Source organism: Cucurbita maxima, unplaced genomic scaffold (genome assembly GCF_002738345.1).
Source record: "Cucurbita maxima cultivar Rimu unplaced genomic scaffold, Cmax_1.0 Cma_Scf00047, whole genome shotgun sequence".
Classification (NCBI taxonomy): Eukaryota; Viridiplantae; Streptophyta; class Magnoliopsida; order Cucurbitales; family Cucurbitaceae; genus Cucurbita; species Cucurbita maxima.
In genome coordinates, this window is record NW_019272063.1 from 525,595 (window position 1) to 549,069 (window position 23,475).

Below are 23,475 nucleotides of genomic sequence, written 5' to 3' on the forward strand. Positions count from 1 at the left end.
TTTGATCGAAAAATCAATCTGATTTATTTCGTACCTTTCGCTCAATGAAAAAATGGGTCAGATTCTACAGGATCAAACCTATGGGACTTAAGGAATGATCGAAGGGAATAAAAAAAGAAAAAAAAAAAAGAGAGGGAAAAATAAGTAAATAAAAATGACGTAGAAGAGCCCAGATTCTAAATGAATGAAAACGTGACTGAATTGGTCCCGGTCACTCTTCGGGACGGAATGGAAGAGGGGAGGAGATTCTCGAACGAGGAAAAGGATCCAATGACTTCGAAAGAATTGAACGAGGAGCCGTATGAGGTGAAAATCTCATGTACGGTTCTGTCGAGTGGCAGTAAGGGTGACTTAATACATAACATAGGTCATCGATTCAGCATTGGATAAAAAAGAAAAAAATGAGTATCAACATTAAAGTTCCAAATCCAACATTAAGGTTCCAAATCCATGCGGTAGCATCATGACCCTTAACTATTGTTCTCGAGAAATGACTAGCTATTATTCTCGAGAAATGACCCATCTAAATCTAAGTGGTAGCATCATGACCCTTAACTATTGTTCTCGAGAAATGAGTAGCTATTGTTCTCGAGAAATGACCCAGTCTGGCCCATTTCTCAAAAGAAGTTTTTACGGGATCCCTATCTACCAAAATTTTGACTGCATGCCAGGTCGGATAAGTTTTCAAATGCCAAGTGTCATTCCAACCAGGATAAATACTTTATACACTGAAATGCTCCTCAAAGAAGTCAATATCCATCTACAATATGTGAGTTAACATTTGGCTCCTTGAACAAAAAAAATGAAAGCTTCAAAGTCATTATCCCATCTAAAATAAGTTAGTGCAGTTTGTGACAATCTAAACCCAACCTTGATTCAAACCTCCCGAGTGTTCTTCATCTTCAACTTCTCTAATGCTCTTCATTACTTCTGCAACTTTGTTTGATATACATTCTGTGTGCATTTCCAACTCCTTCAAGACTGCTTTCAATTGTTCTTCATATGCTGCACATTTTCTCTTACATTTCTGCTTCTCATTGTACAACTCGAGCGACAATTCTCGAATCCTCTTATCCTTCTCATCCTGCAAAACAAAACGAACGCACCCCCGATGCCAACTTATCAACTCAAATGAGTTCATGTATCCGAAAAATGATCAAAGCTACAGGCTTCAATAATGTGTGGTTGTAAATGCAACAAATTTGATAGATTTCGAATAAGAATTCCAGATATGAAGAAAATGAAAACCATTTAAACTGAAGATGGAATGCTATCTATCACCTATTTCTTTTGACTAAACTTGATATTTCCGAATACAATTGCCCACGGACGACCATGGCTATATTGTAGTACACCCACCAAAAAGTTGATGATTGCATAAACTCACCAGTTGAGGCGAAAAGAACACAAACTAGAATGGTAATTGTTCGTTCTACGTCGTGCAGTCGTAATAGCCTTGACAACAAGTAAATTTCAGAAAGAAAATCCAATTCATGGTACCCCATCAAGCATGATGGAGAAAATGAGTAAGAACTAAAAGAAATGCACCATACATTGTGTGATCCCATATCGGTTAGAGAGGGGAACAAATCATTTTTTATAAGGGAGTGGAAACCTCTCCCAAGAAGACACGTTTTAAAATCGTGAGGCTGACGACGATACATAAGGAGCCAAAGCAAATAATATCTGCTAGCGGTGGGCTTGGGTTGTTACAAATGGTATAAGAGCTAGACATCAGGTGGTGTGCCAGTGAGGATGCTAAACCCCAAAGGGGAGGTGGATTGTGGGATCTCACATCGGTTGGAGAAGTGAATGAATGTCAGCGAAGACGCTAGGCCTCAAATAGGGGTGGATTGTGAGAGCCCATATCAGTTGGAGAAGGGAACAAATCGTTTTTCATAAGGGTATGGAAACCTCTCCCTAGTATACGCATTTTAAAACCATGAGGTTGACGGTGATATGTGAGGGGTCAAAACGAACAATATCTACTAGCGGTGGGCTTAGGCTATGACACATTGGCTTAAAAGAGAACATCCCTCTTCTTTCAACATGAACAGAAATTATCAAACCAAAAACTCGACACTAGAGTTTGATGATTGAAAAGTATTCTGATGCAATCTGACAAAGCAAGCCTGATATTGTCTATAGAAAACCATGAACTATGACAAGTATGGACATTGTCTATAGAAATGCATATGGGTAGCATATTAATTATGTAAAAAAGAACAAAACAAGTCTCAAACATACCTCAGTGAGCAAGTTTTTTCCAGATCCTCGCCATGGAACTTTACTAGGACTCAGCAAGAGATGATTATGATCTTTAACAAATTTTGTGACAGCCCACTTCCCTCCATCCCTTAAAGCTAATCTTATCATTGCTTGACATCCCTCTCGTGTAATAGGTGGGGCTGGAAGTATCCTATCTTTTCTGGATACATACTTCTTAGCTCGGAATCCTTCTTTTGAACAGACAAAATCCTGACCAATCACCTGATTGTTGACACGGGAACGTCGATTATGATGTATTCGAACAGTGAATCCGACGTGCCTACCATAATTAACATAGAATTCTCTAGCTTCATCTCTAGAACCAAACTCCATGCCTATGTATGGTTCTGCTCCATCCATAGGTAAATCCACAACAGATTGCTCTGCTACCTTATCATCTTCACGCAGACAAAAGTCCAAGTCCTTATGAATATCATCTATACTCCCACCCTTCTCATAGATTTCGGCCTGGATATCAATGTCACTTTCATCTGAATCAAATGTGTGATTGGATTGGCAGTCCATTACTCTCCTACAGGAAGTATTTAGCCAATCTTCAATCAGAGTAAACACCAAACTATATGAAGGAATTATACACAGAAGATCCCCAAATATCAAGACCGTCGTTGTTCTATGTCAATAACCCATCAAAAATTGCAAGAAATGAAGAAACATTTCAAAAACTTTCAAGGCATCAACGTTTCCCACCCACCAACAGACGCACATTGTGCCAAAATATATAGGGAAATGACATGAAAGCACAAAAAAGACAAAACAAGATAACATTCTGCCAAATTGGGCATAGTAAATCGAGACCCAATGACGATTTAGACTCGAAAACTCACTTCCACAAGAGCGTTACGAACATGTGCAGCATTTATGTTGGCAGAGAGTAAGGCATTGTGTAGAAAAGGAGAAAAGAAAGGAATGAATGAAGTCGCTTACCAGGAAACGGAGAAGAGTGGAAAAGGGAGGAAACCCTAGATCAGAGGGCGCATGATGGAGAAATGGGTGGGAGAATCCGGAAGGTCTGGGCCATGGGTGACGGAAAATGAAGGGGAAGAAGGTCGCCGGCAGAAGCGGTTGATCGATCGGCGGGAAGAAGGGAGAGGGTGAGAATGAAGAAGGAATTAGTGAGTACTGACACTGCGTGGTTCAGTTCAGTGTCAGTTTGGGGCAAAGGACAGAGCGTGTGCTGACGCTTCCATTTCCTTCTTTCTCTCTCTTTCCTTTTCTATTTTTATTTTAACTTTACATTAAAATTTATAACAATTAGAAATAAATAAAAAATAAAAAAAAAAACGATGCCAAAATTTCCGCTTCAAAAAAGCGGAAAAAAAAAGCAATTGATCTTAGAATTATTAATTTAATTACCATTAATGTGAAAATTCTTCCTAACATAGACGTGTGCTAGACACTGAACCCAAGGGGAGAGTGGAGATCTAGGGGAGACACTGGAACAGGAGAGAGTGGATTGACGGATTGACTCAGAGGAGAGACGTGTGCTAGACACTAGACCTAGGGGGAGAGTGGATTGACCCAAGGGAGAGTGGAGACCTAGGGGAAGAGTGGATTGACCGAGGGGGAGAGTGGCCTAACATAGACGAGTGCTAGACACTGGACCCAGGGGGAGAGTGGATTGACCCAGGGGAGAGTGGAGACCTAGGGGAGACGCTGGACCCAGGGGAAAGTGGATTGACCTAGGAGAAAGTGGAGACACTGGACTCCGGCGAGAGTGGATTGTGAGATCAATGTACGGAACTAAGCATTCATTCCTAAAACTAGTTTTAAAATTTCTAGAAAAAACTAAAAAGTGAAAATTCATAGGAAGTAGCTAAATTGTTTCAAAATAAATAAATAAAAATAAATAAAAATAAATAAATAAATAATAATAATAATAATAATTAAAAAAAAAAAGTATTTTATGACAGTAAAATCATGTCTATTTTAGTTTTATAGAGACTAATTTTAAGAATTATTAAAAATTAAAACATTTAAAATATAAAAACGAAAATGTAATCAAATGGTATTTTAAACACTTTTATTACTATTATTATTTTTTAATAATTTGAAAAGGAGCTTGTTTTATTCATTTAAAACTGCTATATTTGTAATTATATAATAAATAAGGCTATAACTAAGGGATCAAATTTCTCTACCATTGGTGCCTTAGTTTATACAGTGATGTAAAGTTCTAATACAAGAGAGTCGGCTGCATAGAAATAAAGTCTACCAATGAAGCCTGAAGCTTGCAGCTTGCATGAGAGGGTGGGCAAGGTAGGCACCTATGGTCAGTGCAGTGATTGATAGATATGGCAAGCGAATGAACTCCTTGTAGTAGTCGTCGGGTAACTTTTGACGACCATCCAGAATGGCAGCAAATGGAACGACGCTCGTTCGCCTTTTCACTGCTTCAAAATCTGCCCCGTATCGCTTTGCTAGCCTCCTGTCCCCGTTCCATACCCCGAACAGATGATGTCCTATCAACCCAATGGAAGCTGCTACTGCAACTGAGTTCCCAATCCAGACTGTGTGAGCAAGGCACCAGATCACCTGTCCAACCATCTTCAAACAGAAACCAAGATTTGTTATGATCAGTGTTTATAAAAATGTGGTGTTTGTCCTCTCCCCTCGTGAATATCTGATCTTGAAACAGATATTCACAATATGAGATCTAATTGAACGAAGCATTCTTTATAAGAGTGCGGAAACCTCTCCCTAATTGACACGTTTTAAAATCTTGATGGAAAGCCCAAAGAGGACAATATCTTCTAACGGTAGACTTGGGCAGCTACAAATGGTATCAAAGCCAGACACGGGGTGGTTGTGCCAGCAAGGACGCTAGATTAAGGGGTCCCACATTGATTGGAGAAGGGAACGAGTGCCAGCAAGGAGCTGAGCCCCGAAGGGGAGTAGATCGTGAGATCCCACATCGGTTGGGGAGGAGAACGAAGTATTCTTTAAAAGGGTGTGGAAACCTCTCCCTAGTAGACGTGTTTTAAAAACCTTGAGGAAAAGCCCAAAGAGGACAATATCTACTAGCAGTAGGCTTGAGCCGTTACACATGAAATCCATTTCGTCTCCCATCTTCTTGTTTCAAATCTTCAAACGAATTTGTTCCGTAAGATTAAACATGACTTTTACGGGAAAATAGTTTAGTTTGATTTCTATTTTGGTCGCTAAGCTTTCATACTCGAGCTCTTTACAGCAGCTAACCGAATATACTTGACATAAGAAAACTTATCTAACATGCCAATGACGACGTTCATCAACGGTTCAAGCCGAAGCAATCAAATAAACAGTAAAGAAACCCTGATACTGTCATGAAATGCGATGAACATTCAAGATAATGAAACATAAACATACCTGTGGATGCCTAGTTATTCTCATGATGCCTGTTTCCCAAAGGTGCATTTTCGGTTTATCGACTGCAGCGACCTCTAGCAGATTAAAAGTAGAAGGATATAGGAAGAAGAAGGAGATAAACGAACTGAGCCACACGAGTTGATGCAATCCGGGAATGCTGTGGAGCTGCCATAACTGTACCCCGTCATATCGATGGTTAATGAAGTACACCTGAATACAACTCCTTAGTGTAAACAAGTCAATATGGGGCTGTGCAGTCAGAGAAGATAAAGGGAAAAGTAGAGGGAAGGAACCTACCACAGTGCTGACAGCCAATGGAAGAGAAACTCCTGCAAACAGAACCCGAAAAGCTCGTTCTCCAACGAGCTTCTCGCCCTGATCTCGGAGACTAGCCAAACCACTGTGGACAACAGCAAAAATGAAAATAAGGGCCAACATCACAACCTGCATAACAAAGTTCCAAGACTGAGATTCAGACATTTAGCAAGGCCATGCACGACATATGCTCAGTTCATCCGCCCCCGGTCGATGGTAAGATTTTCATCTTGAAAGTTTCGGGGAAAATCGCACAAGCCGCCCCTCGACTATAGGACTTGTTACCATTACACCTTTGAACTTTTAAGATCAATCCGCCCCTTTAACTTTGCTAAGCGTTCCAATCACACTCCTGAACTTTTAGTTCGATCACTCACTCCAGTAGTTAGTGCTGCAATCATAGAAGGATCTCTTTATTTATGTAGTAGTCAGCCTCATAGAAGTGCTGCTAGAAGCGACTAGTCGCTTCCCGAATGCCTCTTGACTTAAGGTCTCTTGTTAAATCCGAAGGGCTGATTGCTACACTTAACAAAGTATACGGATCGATTACAACACTTCAAAGTTAAAGGGTATGATTGTTAGAAACTCCATAGTTTAGGGATGGTTTATGCAATTGTTCCAAAGTTCTAGTTTCATCTTTTATACACCAAAATCACCAAATTTAAACATCAGTTAGCAATGGAATTTAGTAAATTGGAAGCCATTTCATCCAGCTATAAACACCCATTAGCTTCAACCAAAACCAATCTTCAGCATGTTAAAGAAAAAGAACAACGAAATGATATTGTCCAGCAATCCAGCAAGTCTAGCAATGGAATTATTCCTATACAGTCTTCAGCATGTTCTAATACTCCAAAATGGAAATCAAGCTAAAGAAATGATATAGAAGGGTACCTCGTGACTATCCGAAAGTCCAGAAACAGCATCCACAAAGGCCTTCCCAACTCCCCCAGCAGAATTATCAATCCAAACAACATTCAACACGAACAGAACAACCCCCAAAATCACAGTGAAATAAACCCACGACGCCAATTTCTGCTCGGAAAGATTAAAAACAGCAGCGTCCTCGCCGACAAGGCCGTCGTCATCCGAGGTAGAGGTCGAACCGCCACTCTCGCTGTCTCCAATAGAAGCCTCAGCCGAAAATCGACGGCGGCGGGGAATCGGTGAGGAATTGAGGGAAAAGGAAAGTTGGGGAAGGAAATTGGGGGTGGAAATTGAAGAGGGTCGGAGGGTAAAAGCATCGGGACGGCGATGGCGATGGTGGGGTTGGTTAGAAGAGGTGGGAAATGGGGAGAAAAAGAGGGTCGTGGCGGAGGCTACCGCCATTAGAGCACTGTAATCGGAGGTGGTTGTCAATGGAGAGTGGGAGGAGATGGCAAAATGAGGATTGAGGAGGTTGGGGAAATGGAAAGTGGAGAAGAATCTGTGGAAATTGGTGCGCTTCAAAGAAGGATTTGGATTTTGTGGAATTATGTATTTGCAAATTGCAGGCCTTGTCACCCAACATATAGCAATTAACAACTATAGTTATTTCTAATCAATGTCGCTCCACCACCATCAAATCCACTACACACCGCTTCATGTATCAAAAAAGTCATCATATTTCAAAAAACTCTCTCAACGACTTCTTGAAAGAAGAGTAGATCTTTGCTCGAGGAAATGAGGTAGATAATGTAATAGGCGATTGTCACCATCAGAGAATATCCCACAACGTGACTCGTGCTTGTGCAAGCTAATGGATAAATAGGGTCGATAAGGGGAGGGTTGAGTGGAAGTTTGATCAAGGATAGGATTGTTATGAGTGACAACAAAGTCAATAATGAGACAGTTTGGAAGTCCAAAATCAATGTTACTAGAACTTTTATACAAAGTAGTTAATATCATATTGTTGTTCGAGTTATCACGTGATATTTTGTTAAAAATTTGCATAGCTCGATTCAATTTGCTTATTCCCTTAATGTGGGAAAAAGGGTACCTAACATCAAAAGTTGTTCTATTCACTTTTGTCTCATTCATCCTTTTACACCGTGAATGCTTTTATAATTTGGGAAAATAGTTATTGATTGGAATTTTTTATTGATCTAGCTCAACTTTTATGGTTTGAATTGGGTAGTCTGTAAGTCATAATGAGACACAAACAACGATAAAAAAAACCAAACCAAGTATGAAAAAAAAAAAAAAAATAATAGAAGTGATTATTCAAATTTATAATATAATTATATAAAAAAATCTATGGCTGGTGGATGAATTATTTAATTCATTAATAGTATTTTTGTTTTAGTCGACTAAACCCATAATTTAATTCAAGACATTAAAAAACTTTATTAATTATAATATTAAAAATGTATATTTTATAAAATAAAAACTATTTAAACTAATAAACTAATGGTTTTGGTTTTAAAAAATGAGTGGATGAAAATTACTCGGAAGGTAAATAACGTTTTATTTTCCTTTTTTTAGCTCTTTAATTTCTCAAAACACATTTAAATCTTAGTAAAATTTTTAAATGCAAAAAAAAAAAAAAAAAAGGGAGCCCTAAATTTGATATTTTTCTGTTTTTATTTGGGCCCATAATTAAAGATTTCAATATATATATTCGGCCCATTTAACCCAAACTCGGCCCACAGTGGGAGTTGTTTCTTCTCTTGCCCATCACCGGACTGTGCTTCCGTTGGTAGGGTTTATTCATAAACTCTCGTACTTTCGCACCTCTGAAAGACGCGCGAAGCCGCTTCTGCGATTCAATTCAGCTCTTTCTTCTATCATCCTCGAGCTTTGCGAATCGCTGATCATGGCAAACAGTATGTATAACGCCTCTTTTTATTCTCTTGCTTGTCGTTCGTGCGTTTGAATTTTGATTTGGAAGTACGATTCTGGGATTGTTTCGTTGTTGATGAATGCGTTTGTGGGGTGCAGCAATGGCTAGATCTTTTCTGCAGGTCGCCGTCACGGAAGAGGTGGCTTCCCCTCTCCGAGTTGTTCAGATTGAAGGCTTGGTAATTTTTTCCTGTTCTTTTTCTTGTTTTGCGTTTCGTTTAGATTGAACTAAATAGAGAGGATCCTTTATTGTTTGTTCGAAGGTTACTGGGTTCTTTTAGTGGTTGCGACGGAGTGCTTAGCGTTATACAACACTATTTTCCATTTTCGATTTGATAATTAGTTTGCCTTCCAATTAGGATTCAGAATTATTGTACTTTTGGTTTTGCCACATTCCTGTCGCGGCTGTATTCTTACCGGAGGAAAAATGATTATATTTGAGGCTTTGGTTTGTTATATAGGGCGAGCAATTAGTGAGGACAAGTGTTTTGAACTTTTTTTATTTTCTTGAATTCTGGTCTTGTACCCCTATGTCAAGGTAAAAACCTTTTGTGTCAACTCTACAGGTTATACTGAAGATAATCAAGCATTGCAAGGAGTTTTCACCCTCCCTTGTGACTGGGCAACTTCTTGGATTAGATGTTGGTAGCGTTCTTGAAGTTACTAATTGCTTTCCCTTCCCGGTATGAGGAGGCAGTTTGTTTTGTGTTTTGTTTTATGGTTCAGGGATTTTGTTACACTCTTAAACCTCTTCTAATTTATTAACTTGTATTTGTTAGACACGAGAGGAGGATGAGGAGATTGAAGCCGATGGTGCTAATTACCAGCTTGAAATGATGAGATGTCTGAGAGAGGTCAATGTTGACAATAACACTGTTGGATGGTAAGCTTACGTTATTGTGTATGTACATGGTGGACTTGGCATTATTAGTGTACAAATAATGTGTATATGCATGTATGTTTGTTCTGTTCATATGCATTCACTTGTTTTCTATATGGTTTATTTTTTTACCCTCCATACGTTATAATTTCTTTTTTGTTGCTCATCTACTTTCTTTTTTTTTTTTTGGATTTTGAAATAGAATAGTATGCAGTTGGTACTATTTTACTTTTGTCCAACTATTGGAGGTTATGGTCCATGCCTGAAACCTGACTTTCAACTAGTCATTAGAACTATTCTCTAGTGTCTTGGTTGTATGCAAACATTTTTTTTTTTTGTGAGTTTGGGATGTATGAGTGTAAGGTTAATGCTTCATATGGGTGTTCCTTTGGCTACATCAATACTGAAAGAGTTCTGTCCCTTGGCCTCGATGATATGTTAATACACCCACCCTGCTGTGTTGGTGGAGCTCTTTGGCCGTATTGGTTGACTTTATTGAAAAATGAACTTAGACTGAAACTACTTTATTGAAAAATGAACTTAGACTGAAACTACTTTATTCCCATTGTTCATGTGGAGTGGTTGACATTTTATTTAATCATATTCAGGTACCAGTCAACCTTCTTAGGTTCATATCAGACTGTAGAGTTGATTGAGACCTTTATGAATTATCAGGTATTAGTTTAGTCACTCTCTTATTTATATGTTGTTCTTTATAGAATTCTTGCAATGATTTCTCTATTCATGGGATGATATTTTTGAGGAAATACCTGTAAGAATTTTGCAGGAAAATATCAGGCGGTGTGTCTGCATTATTTATGACCCATCAAGGTCTAATCAAGGCGTCTTAGCTCTCAAGGCATTGAAGCTTTCAGATTCTTTTATGGAGCTTTACCGCAGTAACAACTTTACAGGAGAGAAGTACGTAATTCTTTTGCTTTATTCTTTTAAGTAAAATTGCTTATTAAAATTTATTTGTATTGCTTCAACAGGTTGAGGGAGAAGAATTTCTCATGGGTTGATATTTTTGAGGAAATACCTGTAAGTCACTTCGGCCTGCATCTATTCACTTTTTTAACATTATTATAGAAGTTGATCGAATGATTATGTTATGTTTTTTGTTTGTTGTTTTTTCTGCGGTTTAAATCTCGTTTCTATCTTATTTTTTCCTCAATCCGTTGTTGGACCCTGTTGCTGTCTTATTGATGATTGCTCAAAAGTCATTTTAGGTTGACAAACTTTCTGAGTAGACAATGTAACCAAATCTCTATCCTATCTCGTGTCTTTATAGATAAAAGTTTCAAATTCAGCCCTCATTAGTGCTTTTATGACTGAGCTTGAAGCTGACTCTCCAGTAACCCAGGTAAAATATCATTTGTGGTACTTTTCTTAAAAGTAGGTGATCTAGATTGTATCTTCTGTTTTCGTCTTTAATGATAACATCATTGCTATTTCAGTGTGATTATGACCGCCTACAACTTTCAACTAATCCATTTATGGAGAGGAATGTGGAATTTCTGATTGAATGTATGGATGATTTGTCGGTGGAGCAGCAGAAGGTTCGTGCCCTTTATTGAAGTTTCTGTTTTTTTTTTTTTTTTTTTTTTTTTTTTTTTTTTTTTTTTTTTTTTTTTTTTTTTTTTTTTTTTTTTTTTTTTTTTTTAATGATGGTTATGTGCACTATACAATTCAACCTTTCTCTAGTTTCTGTTGTATGATTGGTTGTGGCACAATATAATTCAATATTCTTGTCCAGTTTCAATTCTATTATCGGAGTCTTACCCGTCAGCAAGCTCAGCAGCAAGCATGGCTTCAGAAGAGAAGGTGAATCCATTTAGCTCATTTAAAACATATATTTTTTAATATTTGTGTGCATTTCTGTTGCATCAATGATCATGGTTGGGAATTGTTACTTGGGTTTTTACGAAAACGGTTGTAAGATACATTTGCACATCAGCATAAATTGCATGTTCACGAAGTTATGGAATCTGTTCTGCAGGGCTGAGAACATGGCGAGGAAGGCAGCAGGAGAAGAACCTCTCCCTGAGGAGGATCCTGCGAACCCCATCTTTAAACCACTCCCTGAGCCATCACGTTTGGATAGCTATCTCATAACCAATCAAATAGGAAACTACTGCAACCAAATCAATGGGTATGATGCTACCTACTACTACCCATCTTATTGTCCAAAAATGAATAATTTCATTCACTCCTCTTATCATTATCTTGGAGAACCTAATATTCTTGTTCAATGCCCTGAGAGTTGAATAATGATTTTGTGTATTGAAAAATTTCAGGGTTGCGGGACAGAGTTTCAACAGACTTCATTTGATGAAGGCTTTGCATGACAATTAACTTTGGACGCTTTTAAAGATCTATTCTCTTCGCAGCGTCTATTATTTTTTTGTTTTGTTTTGTTATGCATGTGAAATTGGGAAGAGTTTAACAAGAGATTTTATTTTGATATGAGTCGTAGAGTTGCTGTAATCTATTTTTAATATAATCAAATATCATCGTTTCGATTTGCTCCATAAACGTGCTCTAAGGATTAGGGACAGCTCTACGTGATGGTTATCATATATTTTTTTTTATGGATCGAAATCAGTTAAGTTAGTTTTGGTTGGTTAGCTCGCGTTTTTGGAGGAGAATAAAAAATAGGTTGGAATATAGATGTGAATTTCTTACGATTTGTTCATCATCTGTGACAACTTGAAATTACAAAGTTAAGTTAATTCAGATCAATCCTCCAAAGGTGCAGAAGCAACTGCTCACATGGTCTTCTCCATACTCCACTTGCCTTCTTCCTGTCACGATCTCCAGAATCATCACCCCAAACCCATGTACGTCACATTTCTCGTTCACCCTTGTTCTCTGGTGAGCTAGTTCTGGGGCAATGTACACCATTTGGAATCTGTTGTTCTCGATGTGGTTGCCGAGCTTTATTAGCAGGGTTGCCAGCCCGTAATCGGAGATCTTGTAGTTGAAGTTTTGGTGGAGAAAGATGAGCAAGATGTTGGTAGGCTTGAGATTGAGTGGTGTAGATGTTGTAGTCCTTTGGCTGTCCCAAGCACGATCATGAAGGTGTTTGATGGAGTTGAGTATGAAGGACTTCCATTGGCAGCATACTCCATTAGCAAGAGATGAGTTTGAACTGTCCAGTAGTAACCCTTTAAGATTATCTCATTTGTATTTAATGAAGTTCCAAGAACAAGGGGAGTCATCTTGTTGATTCCAGGAGGCGACAAAGGAAGAGGATCCCAAAAGGGAAAGGGCGAAGAGTGAGAGGAAGGAGAGTAACAAAATTGTTGAACCAACAAAGCCCTAGTAACTAATCAAATACAATTCCTCAAATACAACCATTACAACTAATAAAAATATTATAATCAAAAGAAACAAGCATAAAATAGTTGTTCTAGGATATACGGACTTTGGGTACATGAGAAACTTTTTCCCGTTCAACACCACCTTCACCGACTTCAAGCTGAGAACAGTGATTCAATTGGGTTAGATTTGACATTGCTTCTTTTGAGGGCAAGTTTTTCAAATTTCCGCACTCACATAAGGACAATAAGTGTTGAATATTGCCAAGCCCCTCTAGCAAACTATCCAACTTTCCGATTTTTAATGTAGACATGTTTGGCATATTTTGCAAATTTGGAGGGGAAATGTCATCACCAAAGTCGCATATCCACAAATATTGGAGTGAGCTACACCATTCTAATCAATTTGGTAGCTTTGTCAAACGTGTACATTCATAAATGTGAAGAGATCGAAGATTTAGAGGACTTTGAAAACTTGAAACTAGCCCTGCATTATTAGTGTCAGCTTCCAACATCTGGCTATGTGTTGTAAAAATGTTTGAAATATTCGTTAGTTTGAGACAAAAATGAATGGTTAAACTTTCGAGATGAGGAAAAGCTATACAAATCGAAGTAGTAGCAAGTTCTTCCCACTGCTCTAAGCTCTCCATGTGCGAAATTTGAAATGTTTTCAATTTGGGAAATAAAGTTCTAGTGTTGCCATAATTCCCATAAAACTCGTCTCCAATACTTTTTACACATTTTAGCCAACCAACTCTAAGAACCTCAAGTTTGAACAACTGTCCCAGCATCGGTAAAGTTTCACATTTGTTACAACTGTTTAGTTGTAACTCAACCAAGTTTTCAACAAAAATACTATTGGGAAGAAGATCACCTGCAAAGTCGCGAATCTCCAATGCTCGAAGGTTTCTATATGGTTGAAGCCCTTCCAACACATTCAAATCACTGCCATCACATCCTTCTCCTTGAATACTCCATTCAAAATATAAATCAGAAATATTTTCCTTCTCTACTAAATTTGCATGGCCTCCTCTTTACTTTTGACTCGCTCGAGATATAAAAGGTTAACTTACCTTTAAGGTCTTTTAAAAGTCCAAGCTCCTCAATCTTACATCTGTCATTACTCCCAACTATAAAATCAGATAGCGTTTGAAGTTGAGTCATTCGACTTAAACGTTTAGGCATTTGCTTATGTAAATCAAAAACATTAAATTCTAAATGCCTTAAGTTGACCAACTTTCTCAATTTTGTAGGAAGCTTTGTTTTCCTTCCAAGCTTCAAAGTCTGCCGATTGTAAAGCAAAACAATAGATTTTGGGAGCTTACTTATTCTCGTCTCTGAAATGTCAAGATACCTCAACTGTTTCAATTTAACGATTCCATCTCGGAGTTCAGTTATGAACTCAAAATTAATAATCAAAACGTGCAAGTAGATGAAGTTAGTGATCTTATCTTGATTAGCAAATGGTAAATTTTCACAACAATAAACGGTTCTTCTTCTTCGACGGATCGAAAGAACTTCATCACCTTGAGAATTTTCATCTCTTACAAAGCCCCCTCTCAAATTTTGATCATTGGAATAGCACATGCAATGTCGTATATTAGATCATGCATCTTAAAATGTTCAATTTTTCCTCTCTTATCTCGGACAACATCTTGAAACAAGGAGCGAGACAACAAAATATCGAAGTACCTCGCACCAATATCCTCCATCGTTGTAGTGCTTCCATTGGGTAGTTGAATAAACCCTTGTGCTATCCACATCTGAACAAGTGCTTCCTTGTAGAAGCGAAAGTCTGGTGGAAAATTTGAACGGTAGGCAAAACATTGTTTCAATGAGGTAGATGGTAGACAATTGACGCTTAATTGGATTGTGGATGAAATAAGATCTTCCTTTCGTGATTCAATTCTCACAAGATGTTTCAAAATTGATTGAAATTCCTCATCATTCTTGTATGATTTACACCATTCCTCCCAACACTTTTACAACCAATGGTATGCCACCAAATTTTTTAACAAGTTGTCCTCGAATGACATCAGAAATTATTGGTAAATCACTTCCAAAAGCACATTTTTCAAATAAAGACCAACAATGATCGTCTGGTAACTGCCTCAAATGATGTCGGTAATTTGTCTCCATAATTTATGTAACTTTATCACTTCCAACCTTTTGACCGATGTTTAGCAAACAAGCCCTCAACTCATTCCATAGAATGGGTTCCTCGTTCCAAACATCATCAAGCACAAGCAAATACTTTTTGCCACTCAACCGATTTTGTAGCTCCCGAAGAATGACTTCCCTTTCGTCCGAGCCACCAAATTTAGGATTCAAGGAACCCACGATTGCTCTTAAAATTTGATTGATTTTAAAAGGGCGAGACACACATACCCATATAGTTGTATCGAAATTCTTCCTAATCATATCGTGATGGAAAACCTCCTTCACCAGAGTTGATTTTCCTGATCCACCTGAGCCAACAATGGATAAAACAACTAGAGTTTCATGACTCGCAAGTAGCTTATCCACTATATTTGATATTTCAATTTTCATCCCAATAACTTCAATTTCCTTCCCAATAACTTCAACTTCCTTCCCGGTAACTCCAATTTCATCCAGAAATGAGTCCTCAAAAATTTGGTGAAGATCAATTTCAGCTTCATTGAATGTTAGAGTAAGACATCTCAAATGAGGAGGAACCCTCAAGGAGATTTTTGGAGGATGAAAAGAAATTACTTACCATCTCATATTTTTTTATTTCCACTTTGTGTCGAACATCTTCATAAGCGAGTTCATCGAGTAAAATATCGGCTTCGAAGACGATATCCCAAAGATTCTTCGTGCATAGCTCCAGGGATTCAAGGTTTGTCTTCCTTCTTTCAAAATCCCTTGGAATGGCTTGCGCCATGAGTAAAGAGTGCTTCAGCTTTGAGAGTTCCTCCTTGAATCCCACAGCCAGGCGGATCTGCTCTGCCACCAGCTTCACCACAACCTTCAGCACTTCCTCTGCAGCAAAGTTCAACAGGAATGATTGCGCCATGTTTCTCTTCTTGGATTCTTGAAGTTTGCAATTTTAGAGAATTTGTGTGCATTTAAGCATACATAAACTCCATCCAACACCCTTTTATTATCTTACGTGCCTAGACTTTGAAGACTGAGCTCACCTAACCAGTTTGGGCTCCAACGAAACAACTAGAACAACAGTGCGGGCTCCAACAAACCTGTAAACACAATAATTGATGTTTGAAAAGTAAGAAACAACGTTCTAAGACTTGATTTTTTGTGATGTAGTCGGCCTGCATTCAAACATTGTATTCCTAGCCAATTTTTAAGCTTCTTAGATCAATTTTGCAGTTTCAAAACAAAATTAGGAAAAACAAAGCCCATTTCAAACAATTTAGAAAATAATTTATTAAAAATGGTTCAAGATTCAAATAACACATTGATTCTTTTCCCAGAAAGAGAAGAAAGAACACATTAATTAATTAATTATTGGATGGATGAGACAATTAATGAATAATGCTAAAGTTGATCAAAATGTAGATGGAGTATGAACATTTGGAGGAAGTGTACTAATAAACAAGTATGAACATTTTCAGGCGCAAAGGATTTGACAATATGAATCGCCAATATTTTCAGGCGCAAACCAAGAGCTTCATACCAAACCAAGAGCTTCTGCAGCGGTCTTATGACTATCTTTACCACAAACACTAATGAACATATTCATTAAACATTCTCTCTGCTCTACCTTCAAGTGTTTCTTCAAGCCTAGAGTCAACATCTCCATCTCAGGCTGGAGAATCAACAAAGATAACATAAGAACATTTGAGAAACAACCGTTTACAAAGATGGTTCAGAATACATACAGACGACTCGTCGGGAGGAAATATCTGGACAATGTGACACATCTTCAACAACTCCGCATCTGCTTCAGAGTGTCTGTCTTGCATCACTAGAGCCTATAGTAAGATGTAATTAACTCAGTGCATCCTCTTTATGGTATAACAAATCATATAAATTACAGGGGAAACACATCAAAGAAGAGAGCAGAAAGTTTCTCCGTGGTAAGTGATGCAAAAACTCTTTGGGTGGCTTTTAACCGCTCTTCTTTTTTACTTTGGTACGAAAGGAACTGGAGGATCTTCAGCAACACCTCTGGTTCTTGAATCAATTACCAAATTTAAGACATATAAATATACACACTGTCTAAGCCTTCGCCACGGTTCAAACCCAAAATATGTTAGCATGTGCTAACAGATCATCCTAAAGTTTTTGTCCAACATGTTAAAAATAAGCTTGGACTAAAGAAAAATAAACCAAAATTCTTCAAGATTCTTGCACATAATTCCATCTTTGTAAGTTCTCTCATTGCAAGATTTTAGCAACAAAAATGTGAGAGTTACCCTAGGCATTACGAGATACAAGCATTTGATATAGTGAATTCAGTGGAAATTGTAAAAATACTTACCCAGGCCTGTAAAAAGCATGAACGCATTCTAGCAGCAACAGCAGCCGAAATTATCCTAGCAGCACGAGTATTCTGAATGCCAATGTCCTCAGCGAGTCCAGCAAGAAAACTCGGACCATTCTCACCATTAATGAGAACTGAGTTAGGGTTAATTGGAGTCCTGTAAATTCCTAAATAAGTTACAAATACAATAATATGAACACCAAAGATTTCAGTGTGATCACATTAATAAAATCCAGAACTAGAATTTGAAATTTGGCATGATTCCTCATATTATAGAGCAAATATTTATAGGAGCACCAGTATAAAGTTCACCTGCTATAGATATTAAAAACAGAGTCAACAGATGCTCGATAGAATGAATCACGCATATTCTCTGTGTTGAAGGACACTTTTACTCCAGACATCCTGCATATTTGACGCAACTGCTCATCCATTCAGGAAAAGAAAAGTGCAGGCAATCATAAAAGCATCAGCTATGGCAAAAGGTCAAGTGCTATTAATGATGAAAATTTCAGCAAAATATGACAATGTCAATCACAAGTGAAAAGTTTCCAACAAAACCAACGGAGGAAAAAAATAAAAAGATGATTTGGAGAAAGGAATATCGCTTTAAAATATTGATTTGCTCAAATAGAGATAAAATGAGTTTTCAATATGCAATAGATATGCTTATTCGACATCTTCATATAGATCATTTCATTAAAGCTGATGAGATGTATCGAGCGATGACCGCAAGTTGTATGATAAAAGCATTTGTTAATCAATACTGTAATCTAGCCAAATCTTATGCAAGCCAAATCTAAAGTAGTTGATCCAGTTTCTTTACATATTCCAAGCAAATCATATCAGATAAGTTGATTGCTTAGTTGTCTACCCTTGCTATTTGTTATTTTATTTTTCGTGTGTTTTCTAGTTTCGGTGTTAGAAACGTTAAGTCCTCCCCGCTCATTTCAGTGTTTTCATTTTTATCTCGTCTTTCAATCAATTTTCTTTTTTTGCCACAAAAATAATCATGAATGTTCAATAATTGCATTGTAGGAGGCATGATAAACCATAGATGAAAGGGAAGTAAACTCAGTATTACCAGCAAATTACTGTATAAAAAATTAGCCAAATATAGTTAAAGAACGGCACTCACATGTAGAATATCATCCTCCATGAAATCCCGCCCACTCATTCTACTGTCCACGAGGGCTGGAAATCAAGAGGGTAAGTTCAGCTTCAAATTGCAATCAAGAGTATAACGTAATGGCAATGTGAAAGTTGTACATATAAGAATTCTTTGTGCACTAACCTCGTACTAATCTGTCAGCTTCTATCTGATATTCCTGCCTATTCGCCGTGGAAATCCGTCTAGGAACTGCCGGAGGCCACCATTTTGGCAATCTATCTCCAACCCAAGCCCCATTCCTCGAAACTTCATCTGAAACATCAGTCAGAGCCATTGACGTCATGGATAGGGGACTATCCAATATCCCAAAATGATTGTTCTTCTTCGCCACAGCTTTATCCCGCACAGTTCCAACAACAACCTCTCGTCCACCGAGGCTGCGGTCCCTCCTCACCACAGGAGAAGTATACCCATAACTAAATTGGTTACGAAAACGAGATCCGATCCCAATTAAAACCCTAACTAGAAAGACCACAACGAAGCTGAATAGCACCAACTGACCTAGGAATTCCACAGTGGAACGCCGACAAGAGACGGTCAATGTGCGATTCTGGTCATCGAAAGCAATCAACGTCCGCAAATCATGGAAAGCGTCCAATCCAGACGACAGAAACTGGCGAAATTGGGAACGGGAGTAGTAGTAGACGAAGTAAACGAGAGAGGAGGCTTCGGCGGTGAATTGATCAATTTCAATTACAGTTTGGAGCTTCGAGTCAGAGGAGGATTCGAGGGGTGATTGGATGGTGTGGAACTTAGCGAGCTTGTTTTTCTGGCGAGGCCGACGGCGTGGTTTGAAGCAGGAGAGAGTGGTAAAGAGTTGTCGGGGCTCCGGCGAGTAGATGCGGCAGCGGAGTTGGCGGTAATGGCGATGAGGAGTGAATGGATATGGAGGAAAGCTGCAGAGAGTGGGTGTGGTTTCCATTAGTCCATGTAGAGCTAAGAAATTGGAAGCTCTGTTCCGGTTTGTATTCGAGAGAGGAGGAGAGAGAGAGAGGCGGTCCGTACTTTCATATATATAGCTTTTCGCGGAAGTCTACAAAATCATACCTAACAAAAAAAATTAAATTAAATTAAAATTTTAATAAATAAGACAAGATTTTGAATTGTCGATTATTTTATTATCTAATAAATAATTTAATAAAAATAGATTTTATTTTCGTCCATTTTAAACCAAAATTATGTTATTTAGGTACCTATATGTGTGCGCGCGCGCGGAATAGCGGAATGCATCTAGCCAGTGGCACGTCCCTGAATTGCTCTTCTCTTCGTGTTGAGTTCAGCCATTCCTGTCTGCACTCTCAGGTTCCTCTCGCTTTATCCTTTCATTACTCTGAACTCTTCGTTATGCATTCGTATTCCTTTAATTCCGCTGTTTTCCTTGCATAACAACAATAATCGCCTGCAATTTGCTGCTTTCTCTTATGCTCATACTGATTTAATTGATGTAAATCTCTTTCTCTTTGTTATGTTCCAGGTTTTTATTAGATTTGTTCTCGAAACCTTCTTATTTGTTGTTCTGGTTGATTGATTGATTGATGGAACTTCATCTGGATCTTGTATGACTTTTCTCAATTTTTGCTCCGCTAACCCTAGGATTTTTGTTGATTGAAGTTGCTTTGCTGATCTGATCGGCCTGTTTCTTCTTGATTTCGTTTTGAAATTATGCAGTGAAGGCTGGGAGGTGAATTTCAATCGTCAGTAGATATGGTTTCCTTTGAAATGAATGACCGCAAGAGTAAGTTTACTATTTCTTGCCGATGGACTATCCTGTGAAGTGGATCGGTTTCTCCTTTCAAGTAATTAGCTATTGGTTTAGGCCACTTGACTATTACAGTATTATCGTTTTATTCTGTTTGTAGTTTGGTAATTAGAATGTTTGGAATGAGTGTTCTGTTGGTCATAGGTTTGAATATGGTGAATCCGGCGTTGCCAATGGCCATGCGATGGAGTTTTTGATCACTTAATCTAGTATTGTTGCTTCTCGTCTGTATTTGCTTTCTTGGAACCGAAAATGTGTTGAAATGGAATTTTTGGTCTTTAACTAAGTTTAGTGGCTAGACACCATTTATAGAAATTTGTATCCTATTAAGTCATAGATTGCTTTCACACATATTTTCAATGCTACGTATTTAGTTGATTTTTGCGTGTCTACTTTGGCAATATTCACGCATATAGGAGTGAAGCTGTGTGGTCTTTTCTAATTGTTTTGTTTCTTAAATGGAATTGTTAATTTGTAATGGCATTAACGAGGAAATTTCCAAATGAGCAGAGATTGGCCTAGGACTGACAGGATTTGGGATATTTTTCTCATTCCTGGGAATTGTATTCTTCTTTGACAAGGGATTACTTGCCATGGGAAATGTAAGTGTAAAATTTATATTTTTCTTGACCCAAGTAAAAAGATTTATAATGCTTGTTTCATTTCAATGTAAACTCTTAACACTACCTCTTTTCTGATTCGCTGAATCAGATCCTGTTCTTCTCAGGAGTAACTCTCACCATTGGACTCAAGTCAACCATGCAATTCTTTATGAAACGTCAAAATTTTAAGGTCAGTGCCAGAGATAGATACTCTTTTCCTCATACTCGTCCTTTATCGTGCATGCATTTTTTTTTCTTCATGACAATATGCTATTCATTAATTGTGCAGGGAACAATTTCTTTTGGTTTAGGGTTCTTCTTTGTTATCATAGGATGGCCAATCATTGGCATGATATTGGAAGCGTATGGTTTTGTTGTCCTTTTCAGGTTTGTTGGAACCATGTGGCTACAATTTCAATTTGTCTGTATATGTCTTTCTAATATTGGGCTGTGCTGAATGTTAATAAATTATACTGTGCAGTGGCTTCTGGCCAACATTGGCAGTTTTTCTTCAGAAAATTCCAGTTCTTGGATGGTTATTTCAGCAACCATATGTCAGATCGGTTGGTTCATACTTCTTTTAGTAGTTTTTTTTTAATCAGTTGTTTGGATCTTTTGATCTGCTGATTATGTTTCCCCTTTATGGAGCCTTTTTTAATATTAATTGTTTCATATGGAGTCACGTTATTTCATTGGAGTTACATTATAATATATTGTGAGAAAAGCATAGTAGGAAATTTGCACGGGTTATCTCTGCCGCAAAGCTAATAGGTGGAGGATGAGTTCGGGAATAATGTGGTTGAATGAGAGAAATTTGGGGGGAGGGGGAATTTATAGGCGATGAGTAAGGTGGGGGTATTAGGTATGTGGAAATTTGGAATCTAGTGTAGGGAGGGCAGTGTGGTCTCTCAAAGGACCTCAACTTTGTATCTTTGGGTTTTCAGTATGGAATTTTTTCTAGTTTATATCATATTGGCATCAGAACAATGAAGTGAAATTCTTAGAACTCAAGGACACAGTTGTACAATCTATAGACAAATCCAGTTCAAGTAAGGTCGTCAGAACAGTGAAGTTTTAGGAATGGTCTGATTAAAAAGATGGAGATGGGACTAGAAGTAGTAGAGTTGAAAACTGTTGGCATCAGACCATTATTAAGCATAAACTTACTACTGTTACGAAGGAGTTGAATAAATCATTGGGTAAGGCAATGAAAACATGGGTGAAGCAACTAAAGACAATAGGGCAATCATTAGAAGCTTCAATTCCTGGAAATATTTGTGAGGATGCCCGAGGTCTACATTACAAGTGCTAGTTTAGAAGTGCGACTGATCAGATGGTCAGTAATTTGAGACACAAGTTTGGATGCTGGGGATTTTGATATATGTGAGATCCAAATGCTTGTGTCAAGGAGTACAATGTTTCATTGTCAATAGATTACACAAATAAGAGAAACTAAAGATTGGTGCATTATGTCCTGAGCCAGATGCATTTTTTTGTGTAACATCATTGATGGAAAACATGAGACTTACCAACAACTAGGAAAACAAGCTAGTATTGAAAATTCATAGCCAATCATGGCATAATTGTCATGTCGTTGAGGCAACTCAAGAAGAGCAGCATCTCATGGAAGGATGCAAGGTGAGATGCTTACGAGAAGCTGAAGACAGCCATGATCAATATTGTTGTCAGCATTGAGGCACTGTTAAAGCTGGATCAAAAGACCAGTGTTTTTCTTGAGTCCGATTCTTCCTTCTCTAATATATAGGCACAAGCAATTAACGAGGACAAAATAATAGTCATAGTGTTGACTTGGATTAAATGGAGACCATATTTATTGGGTTGAAAATTTGTTTTCAAGTGGATCTCATAAGTCCCAAATTTTGATCGGAGCATAGATTGGTAGTGTCATACCTTCCGTGAATCGCCAAGAGTAGTTAGGAGAGAGTTTTGTTGATGTTATATGTGTATGTCTACCCCTGGGGGGAGTTTATGTTTAGGTGATGATGTAAGGTAGAGGTTATATTATTTCCTTATCATAATGAAGTTCTAGCCAAGTTTCGATGAGTCTCAACATGGCTAACAGTTTTTCCCTGGTGTCTGAAATGATACCAAATGCTATATGATAACATCTTAGTTTACATCATGCTAGTCTAAATTCTTAGTTTGCATTTGTATTTACTTTCATGGACTAGTTAATCTGCAGGTGTCCAGACCAGAAAGTTTTGTTAGATTGTTTGAATTCGTGCATTCTTCTGGACTGCAGATTTATGTGTTTTTTTTTTCTGTTACAGTTCTTCGACAAATACCGGGGTAGACGTGTACCGGTTTGAGCAGGGAAGTTTTAAATCTGTTAGTAGGTGAAATTGTAAGTTGTAAACCACTCTTGGTTGGAGGCTTAGTTTTTTTTCAGGTGGCGAGAGTAGAAACTACTTTGGCAGTTGATAACGATGAGAAAATGAGCTTTCTCTGTTATCCCCCCCCCCCAAAAAAAAAAAAAAAAAAAAAA

At 37.9% G+C, this 23,475-nt stretch overlaps 5 protein-coding genes across 9 annotated transcripts; 2 read left to right on the top strand and 3 right to left on the bottom strand.

The window, feature by feature from the left end:
* Positions 1–677: 677 nt before the first annotated feature.
* Positions 678–3,481, bottom strand: LOC111470744 (protein FAR1-RELATED SEQUENCE 5-like). Its single transcript, XM_023116344.1, has 3 exons — positions 3,214–3,481; positions 2,248–2,800; positions 678–1,084 (listed from the first exon to the last, which is right to left on the bottom strand). The coding sequence occupies exons 2-3, from the start codon at positions 2,791–2,793 to the stop codon at positions 860–862; spliced, it is 771 nt and encodes a 256-aa protein (XP_022972112.1). The 5' UTR covers positions 2,794–2,800; positions 3,214–3,481; the 3' UTR covers positions 678–859.
* A 925-nt stretch (positions 3,482–4,406) lies between these two features.
* LOC111470740 (15-cis-zeta-carotene isomerase, chloroplastic) lies at positions 4,407–7,425 on the bottom strand. The gene is made up of 4 exons (XM_023116339.1): positions 6,844–7,425; positions 5,932–6,078; positions 5,635–5,844; positions 4,407–4,833 (listed from the first exon to the last, which is right to left on the bottom strand). Exons 1-4 carry the CDS (start codon positions 7,276–7,278, stop codon positions 4,498–4,500), a joined length of 1,128 nt encoding a protein of 375 aa, XP_022972107.1. The 5' UTR covers positions 7,279–7,425; the 3' UTR covers positions 4,407–4,497.
* A 1,181-nt stretch (positions 7,426–8,606) lies between these two features.
* On the top strand, positions 8,607–12,250 carry LOC111470742 (eukaryotic translation initiation factor 3 subunit H). The gene is made up of 12 exons (XM_023116341.1): positions 8,607–8,753; positions 8,869–8,948; positions 9,336–9,452; positions 9,549–9,652; positions 10,258–10,324; positions 10,437–10,570; positions 10,642–10,690; positions 10,941–11,012; positions 11,107–11,208; positions 11,406–11,473; positions 11,649–11,801; positions 11,947–12,250. The coding sequence occupies exons 1-12, from the start codon at positions 8,744–8,746 to the stop codon at positions 12,002–12,004; spliced, it is 1,014 nt and encodes a 337-aa protein (XP_022972109.1). The 5' UTR covers positions 8,607–8,743; the 3' UTR covers positions 12,005–12,250.
* A 1,354-nt stretch (positions 12,251–13,604) lies between these two features.
* Positions 13,605–19,613, bottom strand: LOC111470737. Of its 4 annotated transcripts, none has more exons than XM_023116334.1 (8): positions 18,732–19,612; positions 18,576–18,631; positions 17,750–17,859; positions 17,435–17,594; positions 16,833–16,925; positions 16,628–16,759; positions 16,244–16,262; positions 13,605–13,781 (listed from the first exon to the last, which is right to left on the bottom strand). In XM_023116334.1, exons 1-8 carry the CDS (start codon positions 19,528–19,530, stop codon positions 13,771–13,773), a joined length of 1,380 nt encoding a protein of 459 aa, XP_022972102.1. In that variant the 5' UTR covers positions 19,531–19,612; the 3' UTR covers positions 13,605–13,770. The 4 variants fall into 4 exon arrangements, with proteins under 4 accessions (XP_022972102.1, XP_022972103.1, XP_022972104.1 ...); XM_023116335.1 differs by lacking the exons at positions 13,605–13,781; positions 16,244–16,262 and adding an exon at positions 15,720–16,187 and having other exon boundaries at positions 18,732–18,860; positions 19,110–19,613; XM_023116336.1 differs by lacking the exons at positions 13,605–13,781; positions 16,244–16,262 and adding an exon at positions 15,720–16,187 and having other exon boundaries at positions 18,732–19,024; positions 19,110–19,201.
* A 174-nt stretch (positions 19,614–19,787) lies between these two features.
* LOC111470890 (vesicle transport protein GOT1-like) lies at positions 19,788–23,475 on the top strand. Of its 2 annotated transcripts, XM_023116549.1 has the most exons (8): positions 19,798–19,910; positions 20,083–20,164; positions 20,277–20,343; positions 20,878–20,969; positions 21,079–21,159; positions 21,259–21,356; positions 21,451–21,532; positions 23,261–23,475. In XM_023116549.1, exons 3-8 carry the CDS (start codon positions 20,313–20,315, stop codon positions 23,297–23,299), a joined length of 423 nt encoding a protein of 140 aa, XP_022972317.1. In that variant the 5' UTR covers positions 19,798–19,910; positions 20,083–20,164; positions 20,277–20,312; the 3' UTR covers positions 23,300–23,475. The 2 variants fall into 2 exon arrangements, with proteins under 2 accessions (XP_022972315.1, XP_022972317.1); XM_023116547.1 differs by lacking the exon at positions 20,083–20,164 and having other exon boundaries at positions 19,788–19,910.

Coding starts and splice junctions, on each gene's coding strand:
- LOC111470744 (XM_023116344.1), bottom strand. CDS start 2,793: ATGGACTGCCAATCCAATCACACATTTGATTCAGATGAAAGTGACATT. Junction 1,085..2,247: donor GAAAAAACTTGCTCACTGAG/GTATGTTTGAGA, acceptor TTTGTTTTGCAG/GATGAGAAGGATAAGAGGAT.
- LOC111470740 (XM_023116339.1), bottom strand. CDS start 7,278: ATGGCGGTAGCCTCCGCCACGACCCTCTTTTTCTCCCCATTTCCCACC. Junction 6,079..6,843: donor GACTTTCGGATAGTCACGAG/GTACCCTTCTAT, acceptor TTTGTTATGCAG/GTTGTGATGTTGGCCCTTAT. Junction 4,834..5,634: donor GAATAACTAGGCATCCACAG/GTATGTTTATGT, acceptor TTCTGTTTGAAG/ATGGTTGGACAGGTGATCTG.
- LOC111470742 (XM_023116341.1), top strand. Junction 11,209..11,405: donor TGTCGGTGGAGCAGCAGAAG/GTTCGTGCCCTT, acceptor ATTCTTGTCCAG/TTTCAATTCTATTATCGGAG. Junction 11,474..11,648: donor GCATGGCTTCAGAAGAGAAG/GTGAATCCATTT, acceptor TCTGTTCTGCAG/GGCTGAGAACATGGCGAGGA.
- LOC111470737 (XM_023116333.1), bottom strand. CDS start 19,530: ATGGAAACCACACCCACTCTCTGCAGCTTTCCTCCATATCCATTCACT. Junction 17,860..18,575: donor TGGAGGATGATATTCTACAT/GTGAGTGCCGTT, acceptor ATGGATGAGCAG/TTGCGTCAAATATGCAGGAT. Junction 17,595..17,749: donor GTTTTTAATATCTATAGCAG/GTGAACTTTATA, acceptor AGGAATTTACAG/GACTCCAATTAACCCTAACT.
- LOC111470890 (XM_023116547.1), top strand. CDS start 20,313: ATGGTTTCCTTTGAAATGAATGACCGCAAGA. Junction 20,344..20,877: donor TGAAATGAATGACCGCAAGA/GTAAGTTTACTA, acceptor CCAAATGAGCAG/AGATTGGCCTAGGACTGACA. Junction 21,357..21,450: donor GGTTTTGTTGTCCTTTTCAG/GTTTGTTGGAAC, acceptor TATACTGTGCAG/TGGCTTCTGGCCAACATTGG.